Raw genomic sequence first — 10007 nt, 5'->3', positions numbered from 1 at the left:
TTATTAACCTAGCTTGTTTTTTTTTTTTTCACTGGTCCCTAGCCGGTTTTCTTTTGGGCTGTGGTAAAAGTGAGAGAGAGGAGGAGCCAGAAAAAAAGGCTTCACTACAGCATGGCTGATCATGAATTCCAGATTTGTGTGCAAACTGAATCACGATATTGTGGGATACTTTGTTGTCAGTATTTTCTATAGTTTTTCTTTAACAAAAATGGCAAAAAAGTTCAGATGTAGAAATTATGGTCTTTATATTTTACAATCTAGAAAATGATTTGGAGGCAACACATGTGCTAGTCTAGTACTATTAGGGGACAAGTTGATATCTTAGAGATTAAAGCATTGAAATATAAAATTTAACTCATGTAATGCGAATTCACATCCTGTCTCTGACTACAGATGCACTCTGTGACCTCAGAAATGTCACCATACCTTTCCATACCTTAGTTGTTTCTTCCCTCTCTTGTGGAAATGTTCATGTAGTCCCATAAACCAGAAAGCTGCTGTGAGACCTTGTAGCCCAGAAGAGGAATTAAGCTTTAAAGCACTTTGAGGTTGTTTGGATGAAATATGCTGCATAATTTTGGTAATTTTTCTATTATGGCAATCCGTCCAACTTATAGGTGTCTTACACCAGCTGACCCCTCATCTCAAAAGGCACCTCATAATCCTGACCCAAGGGAGAGAGCTCTGCTACATCACTGTAGTATCTCTTTGGTTCCTCAAAGCTAGCCAGCGACTTTCCTTTCCAGTGATTGACTCTCTGATAGGAAGAGGAAACAAAAACAAAGCTGTGAGATTTATTAATAGTTGCTGTCAGTAGGGTGCTAATAGGCTCATACTGAAAGGGTCAGGATATTATAACATAAGAATTGCTGTACTGGATTAGACCAAAGGTCCATCTAGCCCAGTAATCTGTTTTACCAGAGACTAATCCAGGTCATAAGTACTTGACAGGATCCCCAAAGTACATAATTTATATGCTACTTACCCCCCCCCCCCCCCCCAATCAGGAATAAGCAGTGGCTTTCATCCAAGTCTACCTTAACAGTTTAGACTTTCTCCAGGAGCTTGTCCACCATATTTATTTTTTTGTAAATTTACAGGTTTTCAAGAACAATACCTATGTAACATTACACAAAACTGGTATTTTCCATCCCCTCCCACCACCCCTTTCCCACCTTGGCAACATATGGAGTCAATATTCAAAGTGATTTGAGAGGCTCCTGCCTAATTAAATCACATGTGCAGGGCTATCCAATGATATTCTGTGGCAGGGCTGGTCTTAGGCAGGGGCGACAGGACCAGTCGCACAGGGCCCTGCACCTCCAGGGGCCCCGCAGCACTCCCTCCTGCTCCCTTCCATTGCCACGATCTGACTCCTTGCCTCACCTCCACCGAGCCACAGAGTGCCCTCCCAGCACTTACCCGAACCACCCTGGTGGTCTAGTGGAGTCTTTGGGGCAGGAAAGATCCGCTGTCTTTTCTGCCCACTGCTGGTGCTGACCCCCTTCTTGCTGCCTTGCTCTTTAAAAATGGCTGCCGAGACTTCCAGCGGCGGCCTCACAAGACTTCCGCTGAAGTCTTGTGAGGCCGAAGTTGGAAGTCTCACAGCCATTTTAAAGAAGATGTGGCAGCAAGAGGGTCAGTGCTGGCAGCGGGCAGGAAAGACGGGGGATCTTTCCTGTCCTGAAGACTCCACTAGACCACCAGGGTGGCTTCAGGTATGTGCCGGGAGGGGGCACCCTGCGGCTCGAAGGAGCAGGGAGGAGGTCTGAAATAAGTGGGTGGGAGGGAGGGAAGGGAGGATACTGTTTTAAAAAAAAAGGTAATATCTGTGTCGTTTGGAAGGGCTGGTTAAAGGGGAGGGGAGGATACTGTAAAAAAAAAATCAAGGTAATATCTGTCATTTGGAGGGGCTGGTTAAAGGGGAGGGGAGGATACTGTAAAAAAAATCAAGGTAATATCTGTCATTTGGAGGGGCTGGTTAAAGGGGAGGGGAGGATACTATAAAAAAAATCAAGGTAATATCTGTGTCATTTGGAGGGGCTGGTTAAAGGAACACCCTAGTACTATTATATTCATGCAGAGATTTTTTTTTCTCCTGATAAAGGGCCACTAAACAGACATCATGCTATGAGAATTAGGTGCTCAACATTCAGAGTTTCTATCTATTTATTTACTTATTTATGGCATTTTATCCCACATTAAAAATCTATTTTTTCCCTGTGCCTACATCAAAAGAAAAAAAGATGGAATGTGGGAACTTGTTCCTTTTGTGGAATGCAGTGGTATATTATAAAAATACACTTGACTTTTTTTTTATTATTATTACTATATTTCACAGAGAAGGTATTGATTAATGAGGGAAAGGTTTCCTTCATGCAGAACTGTCCAATGTCAGTCTAAATGTGCCAACATTGTCCAGTTCAGCACACTATTAGCAGCCAAGTTCATACAAAGTTAATTATGTTCAGTGGAAAATAAATCTGTTGGCTCGGGCTGCTTGCTGTGTGAATATTCAATCACTGTTTCATTATTGCTACCAAGTATTACATATTAAGGGAATTTGTTTTAATTCATTTATCCAGTCCTTACCAGCATGTGTTTTTTTTGTTTTTAAACCCAAAGGTTTCCTTTGATAGCATTGTGCATATTTGAATTAGTTTTTCTGTACAAGTTTTGCTTGCTTTGCCTTTATTTGACATTTTAAAAAACACATCTTGTCAACAAGGGGTGGGGCTACGTATGAAGAGGGTAGGTGGGACAGGGGGGTCCCACCAAACTGGTCTGCACAGGGCCCCGCAATTGCTAAGACCAGCCCTGTTCAGTGGCACTTAACTGGACAGTGCCCTTGAATATCAGCACTAACCAGTTGGTGAAACTGGCTATTTTGTGGGCGTTCCAGAGGCGGAGTCAGGTCAGAGTTGACACTTAATCAGTTAAGTGCCGATATTCAGCCTTAGCTGATTAAGTTTAACTGGCTAAATAGGACTATGGTCCTATCTTTCTCCAGCTGCATTTAACCAGTTAAAGCTGAATATAGGCACTTAACCACTTAATTCCCGGCCAGCCTCATCAATTTAGACATTAACAAGCTTTTAATGTTCTATCTGATAGCTGCAAATTGGAGACGGAAAGACTGATCCAATGATTAACTGTTCTTCAGAGTAGATGTCCTCCTGTCTCCAATCTGCAGACAGCACTACCAACTTCTCTTCTCAAAAGATAATGCCGTAGACAAGATTATTATATTCCAATAAGCCCATAGTTTTACTCATGCCCACCAAATATGAAAGTCCCCTTACCAGGGCCGCCGAGAGACTAGGCCGGGCCCGGGGCAAGGCCGGCTTGCTGCTGCCGCCCCCCCCCCCCCCCGTCGCTCCCCCTGTCGCTGCAGTCCGTGGTCTCACCTGCCTGCCATCACGGCTCCGGGCCTCCTGCATTCAAGGCGGCAGTCGCAGATCGCCTCTCTTCTGGCCTTCCCTCCCTGTGTCCCGCCCTCATCTGATGTAACTTCCGGTTTCCGTGAGGGCGGGACACGGGGAGGGAAGGCCCAAAGGGAGGCGATATGTAACTGCTGCTTCGAATGCAGGGGGCCCGGAGCCGAGGAGGCAGGCAGATGAGACCGGGAACTGCAGTGCCGGCAGCCTGACCCCGGGGCCGGGACCCCCTTGGAGGTCCGGTCCTGGGGAATTTTGTTCCCCCTGCCCCTTACCCTCACACTCTCTCCAACAGCACTCATCAATCTTTTGGAACACTTTTACATCTGTACTATAATGTGCACCCATTTTCTAAGAGATTTCCAGGCAATGATTTCTAAACCTTTTACAAACCCACTTAAACTAACTCCTTTTACCTCATGCTTTGGTAACTAATTCCAGAGCTTAATTATGCATTGAGTGAAATAGTATTTTCTAAGATTTGTTTTAAATGTACTACTTTGTAACTTCATGGCATGTGTCCTTGTTTTTTATATTTTTTTGAATGTGTAAACAATTGATTTACATTTACTGTTCAAGCTGAAGAGTCCTAACCTCTTTAGCCTTTCCTCATAGGGGAATCATTCATAAGTACATAAGTAATGCCACACTGGGAAAAGACCAAAGGTCTATCGAGCCCAGCATCCTGTCCACGACAGTGGCCAATCCAGGCCAAGGGCACCTGGCAAGCTTCCCAAACGTACAAACATTCTATACATGTTATTCCTGGAATTGTGGATTTTTCCCAAGTCCATTTAGTAGCGGTTTATGGTCTTGTCCTTTAGGAAACCGTCTAACCCCTTTTACACTCTGCTAAGCTAACCGCCTTCATCACATTCTCCGGCAATGAATTCCAGAGTTTAATTATGCGTTGGGTGAAGAAAAATTTCTCTGATTTGTTTTAAATTTACTACACTGTAGTTTCATCGCATGCCCCCTAGTCCTAGTATTTTTGGAAAGCGTGAACAGACGCTTCCATATCATCATGCTGATCAATCCATAGACTGGTGGGTTGTGTCCATCTACCAGCAGGTGGAGATAGAGAGCAATCCTTTTGCCTCCCTATATGTGGTCATGTGCTGCCGGAAACTCCCCAGTATGTTCTCTATCTCAGCAGGTGGTGGTCACACACAGCAGCAGCTCTGGCTAGGTCTCCAAGCCTAATTTTTAGGTTTTGTTGAGTACCTGGGGTTGAGGGCTCTTCTTGAGCAAGTGCAAACCTGGTGGCGCCAGGTCCCTCCTTTTCTCCCCCCTCCCGCTGGCTCCGTTAAAAAAAAAAACAAATTTTTGAACGTCCTTAAGGGCATTTATTTCGACGTTTATTTAAACGTTTATTGCAGCTACTCACTGGGACACCAGGTCGTTACAGCTCGGAGCGAGAAGCAGGTACTTTTTACCTTTTTATAGCGGGCAGGGGGTTCCCCGATCGATCTGCACGTGGCCTATGGCGTCGGAGGGCGAGGGCGCGAAGAATCGCTCCCCGGACCGCGTGTGTGCTTCTAGCGGGGATGCGGGGGTCTTAAAGTCTGACTCGCCCTTGTTAGGTGTCAGTTCGGAGGCCGGTCAGTGTCCCGGGTCTTCCTCCGGTGCGGCGGTTTTTCCCGCCATAAACGCCCATCCCCCGCTGCTCGCCTCCGCCATCTTGGCCGGCCACGCTGCTCGAACGGCTTCTTCTTGGGCCGCCCTTGAGCTGGGAGACGTTAATGCCATGGCCGCCCTTGATTTGGGCGACGGCAAAAAAGCTGCTAAAGTTAAACGCCGTTCTTCCCGCGCGGCTCCTTCGCGGAGTGTCGCGCTGGACGCCATCTTGGATGCGCAGCATGTTTCTCCCCCGCTCTTGCGAGCGCCGGTTGAGGGTGCATCTAGGGCTGTGGCCCAGGCTGCTGAAGTGCACAGTCTGGGGAGTTTCTCGTTTATTTTGCTGCTGCATCAGGCCTTCCTTATGCAAAACGCTGCCCCTTCTCCCTTGTCCGATAAAGGGGTTGAGGCCCCCGGAAGTAAATGCCCTCGGGTGGATTCCCAGGCCTTAGAGGACTCTGTTTCCTCTGATGTAGATGAGGGCAGCGTATCTGAGTTCTCCCAACGGTCCTTTGGGGATTCCTTGGAGGAGACGGATTCCCGCTCGGATGGAGCGGATGACCCCTCTGCAGCGCGGATCTTTCGCTCAGAGGACTTGCCCAACCTGGTAGTGCAGGCCATGAGCATTTTGAAGATTTCCTCTCCAGAGGACGTCTCTCCCTCAGCCCCTGTTGGCTCCGCCATTATGCTGGGGACGAAGCGCCCGCCTAGAACCTTCCAAGTGCATGATGCCATGCACACCTTAATTTCGGCTCAATGGGATGTCCCGGAAGCGAGCCTCAAAGTGGCTAGGGCTATGTCCCGCCTCTATCCTTTGCCTGAAAGTGAACGGGAGGCCTTTCTTTGGCCTACCGTGGATTCTTTAATCACTGCGGTGACTAAGAAAACGGCGTTGCCGGTGGAAGGTGGCACGGCCCTAAAGGACGCCCAAGACAAGATTGGAGGCGGCCTTAAGGTCGTCCTTCGAGGCGGCTGCCTTAAGTTTGCAGGCCTCAGTTTGCGGCTCCTATGTGGCCAGGGCGTGCCTGACGATTGTGCAGCGGGCTTCCCCCTCGGATCCTTCCTTGAGGGCTGATTGGCCGGCCCTGGAATCGGGCTTGGCTTATTTGGCAGACTTACTGTAAGATGTCTTGAGAGCCTCGGCTAAAGGTATGGCTCAGACAGTCTCTGCGCGGTGGTGGCTTTGGCTGAAACATTGGTCTGCGGACCACGCCTCTAAGTCCCGCCTGGCTAAGTTGCCTTTTAAAGGCAAGCTGCTCTTTGGGGTCGAGCTGGACAAAATTGTGACCGATCTCGGCACGTCTAAGGGCAAGAGGTTACCAGAGGTCAGGGCTCGGGCCAGTGCTCGCCCCGGTATCTCCAGAGAACGGTTTCAGGAAGCCCGTCGGTACCGCTCCTCTGCCCCCTCTTCCTTCAAGAGGAACTTCTCCCCCAAGCAGCATTCCTTTCGCAGAGACCGCCGTCCCGGAGGTGCGCCCTCCGGTCCTCCCCCAGGGTCTCGTACCCAATGACGGGGTCCTGGTCCATGGCCCAGTGCAGATTGGAGGACGCCTGTCCTCGTTTCTGGGCGAGTGGACCAGGGTAACTTCAGACGCTTGGGTGCTGGAAGTCATCAGAGACGGCTACAAGCTAGAGTTCTGCCGACCCTTAAGAGACGGGTTTGTACTCTCTCCCTGCAAGTCTCCGGTCAAAGCTGTGGCAGTGCAGCAGACCTTGGACAATCTGATCCGCCTGGGTGCGGTCGTTCCGGTGCCAGAAAATCAGCTTGGCAAGGGACGTTACTCCATTTACTTTGTGGTACCAAAGAAAGGAGGTTCTGTACGGCCTATCCTCGACCTCAAAGGGGTCAATCGGGCCTTGACAGTTCGGCACTTTCGCATGGAGACTCTCCGCTCTGTTATAGCGGCAGTGAAGGCAGGGGAGTTCCTGGCATCCTTGGACATCAAGGAAGCGTACTTGCATATTCCCATCTGGCCTCCTCATCAACGCTTTCTGCGTTTTGCAGTCCTGGGCCGACACTTCCAGTTCAGAGCCCTCCCGTTCGGGTTGGCTACTGCTCCGCGGACCTTCTCCAAAGTAATGGTGGTCATCGCGGCCTTCCTGCGAAAGGAAGGAGTACAAGTCCATCCTTATCTGAACGACTGGTGATCCGAGCCCCCTCTTATGCAGAGTGCGGCAAAGCTGTGGACCGGGTGATTGCTCTTTTGAGCTCCCTGGGGTGGATCATCAACTGGGAGAAAAGCCAGCTGCGCCCGACTCAGTCCCTGGAGTATCTGGGAGTTCGATTCGACACCCAAGTGGGCAGAGTGTTCCTGCCGGACAATCGGATTGTCAAACTTCAGGCTCAGGTGGACCAGTTCCTAGTAGCCTCTCCGCTTCGGGCTTGGGACTATGTGCAGCTGTTGGGCTCGATGACGGCCACGATGGAAGTAGTCCCCTGGGCCAGGGCTCATATGAGACCACTACAACACTCTCTGCTGCAGCGCTGGACTCCGGTGTCGGAGGATTATGCTGTGCGCCTTCCCTTGGACCCAGCAGTGCGCAAGGCGCTGAGCTGGTGGCTGAAGACAGAAAGTTGTCTGCAGGGATGCCTCTTGTGACCCCGGAGTGGATTGTCGTCACGACGGACGCCTCTTTGACGGGCTGGGGAGCCCACTGCTTGGGAAGGATAGCGCAGGGGCTCTGGTCTCCTGCAGAGGCAAAGTGGTCTATCAACCTCCTGGAACTCAGAGCCATTCGGTTGGCGCTTTTGGAGTTCCTCCCGGTCCTGGCGTTGAAGCCAGTACGGGTCCTGTCGGACAATGCCACAGCTGTGGCCTATGTCAACCGCCAGGGAGGTACCAAGAGCGCCCCTCCTAGCCAAGGAAGCCATGAATCTATGCCAGTGGGCGGAAGCGAACCTGGAACAGCTGTCAGCGGCCCACATTGCCGGAGTCATGAATGTCAAGGCGGGCTTTCTCAGTCGCCATACCTTGGATCCCGGAGAGTGGCAGCTATCGGCTCAGGCGTTCTTGGACATCACGAAGCGCTGGGGCCAGCCGAGCCTAGATCTGATGGCGTCATCGGCCAATTGCCAAGTGCCGTGCTTTTTCAGCAGAGGACGGGACCCTCGATCTCTGGGAGTAGATGCTCTTCTCCAACAGTGGCCGACACAGGAGCTTCTCTATGTGTTCCCACCCTGGCCCATGTTGGGCAGGGTACTAGACCGGGTGGCAAAGCATCCGGGCCGAATAATCCTGGTGGGTCCGGACTGGCCCAGACGTCCCTGGTATGCGGACTTGATCAGGCTCTCAGTGGACGACCCTCTGCGGCTGCCAGTGGAGCAGGGCCTGTTGCATCAGGGTCCCATGGTGATGGAGGATCCCTCCCCCTTTGGTCTTACGGCCTGGCTATTGAGCGGCAGCGTCTGAGGAAGAAGGGCTTCTCAGACAAGGTCATCGCCTCTATGCTGAGCGCGAGGAAGCGCTCTACTTCTACTGCTTACGCCAGGCTTTGGCGTACCTTTGCAGCGTGGTGCGAAGCAGGCTCACTTTCTCCCTTCACTGCTCCAATTTCTTCAGTGCTGGCGTTCCTGCAAGAAGGTCTGGAGAAAGGCCTGTCGCTCAGTTCCCTTAAAGTCCAGGTAGCGGCTCTGGCTTGCTTCAGGGGCCGCCTGAAGGGTGCTTCCCTGGCTTCGCAGCCAGATGTGGTACGTTTTCTCAAGGGAGTTAATCACCTGCGCCCTCCTCTGCACTCAGTGGTGCCTGCGTGGAATCTCAACCTGGTGCTAAGAGCCTTGCAGAAGCCGCCTTTTGAACCCTTGTCGAGGGCATCTCTGAAAGACCTGACGTTGAAAGCAGTCTTTTTGGTGGCTATCACTTCAGCCAGAAGAGTTTCCGAGCTCCAGGCACTCTCATGTCGAGAGCCTTTTCTGCAGTTCACTGAGGCAGGAGTGACTATTCGCACAGTGCCTTCCTTCCTGCCCAAGATTGTTTCTCGCTTCCATGTGAATCAGCAGCTCTGTCTCCCTTCCTTCGTAGGGAGGACTACCCAGAGGAATACTCTGCTCTCAAATATCTGGATGTGAGATGAGTCATCATCAGATACTTGGAAGTGACCAATGATTTCCGGAAATCGGATCATCTGTTTGTCCTGTTTGCAGGTCCTCGTAAGGGTCTGCAGGCTGCTAAGCCTACAGTGGCAAGATGGGTCAAGGAAGCCATTGCAGCGGCTTATGTGGCCGCGGGGAAGGTGCCGCCTATCCAGCTGAAGGCTCACTCCACTAGAGCTCAGGCGGCCTCGATGGCAGAGGCCGGGTCCGTCTCCTTGGAAGAGATATGCAAGGCGGCAACTTGGGCATCGGCCCATACCTTCTCCAGGCATTACCGCTTGACTGTGGCTGCTCGGGCGGAGGCCCGGTTTGGAGCTTCAGTGTTGCGGTCAGGGATTTCAATGTCCCGCCCTGGGTGAGTACTGCTTCGGTACATCCCACCAGTCTATGGATTGATCAGCATGATGATATGGAAGGTAAAATTATGTATAATACCTGATAATTTTCTTTCCATTAATCATAGCTGATCAATCCATAGCCCCTCCCAGATATCTGTACTGTTTATATTCTGGTTGCATTTCAGGTTCAAGTTTAGTCTTCAGTTCCTGTTCAGGAGGACTTCGTGTTCAAGTTTTTTCAATTGGATTCTTCAAGAGTTGAGACGAGTTTGTGTTACAGTGAGCTGCTGCATTCCTCTCCCCTCCGTTTTACGGGGCTGGATTGAGACATAAATTCTGCCGGCGCTCCCTCCCGCTTCGTGCGGCTGTAGGGCAGCTTTGTACCCCTCCCGCTTCGGCGGTGTTAGGGTCAGTCAGCTCCTCCCGCGGTTGCGGTTGCAGGATAAGCCAGATCCCCCCGCATCGGCGGGGTGGTGTCCCTCCCCCGCTCCGCGGGGATGAGCTGGACGGATTCCCCTCCCCCAC

General features: G+C 51.0%; 1 protein-coding gene across 2 annotated transcripts in view; it reads right to left on the bottom strand.

Moving 5' to 3' along the window:
• Positions 1–248: 248 nt before the first annotated feature.
• The window catches only part of NPHS1 (NPHS1 adhesion molecule, nephrin), a 387780-nt gene continuing 378021 nt past the window's right edge, over positions 249–10007 (bottom strand). For both annotated transcript variants that reach the window (XM_030213102.1, XM_030213103.1), the window contains one exon: positions 249–757. In XM_030213102.1, the coding sequence (XP_030068962.1) occupies positions 623–757 (135 nt within the window). In that variant the 3' untranslated portion in view covers positions 249–622. The remainder of the gene's footprint in view (positions 758–10007) is intronic.

This window comes from Microcaecilia unicolor, chromosome 8 (genome assembly GCF_901765095.1).
Source record: "Microcaecilia unicolor chromosome 8, aMicUni1.1, whole genome shotgun sequence".
Taxonomy (NCBI): domain Eukaryota; kingdom Metazoa; phylum Chordata; class Amphibia; order Gymnophiona; family Siphonopidae; genus Microcaecilia; species Microcaecilia unicolor.
The sequence above is the reverse complement of the archived record's forward strand: the minus strand, read 5'-3'. Positions and strand labels throughout refer to the sequence as shown.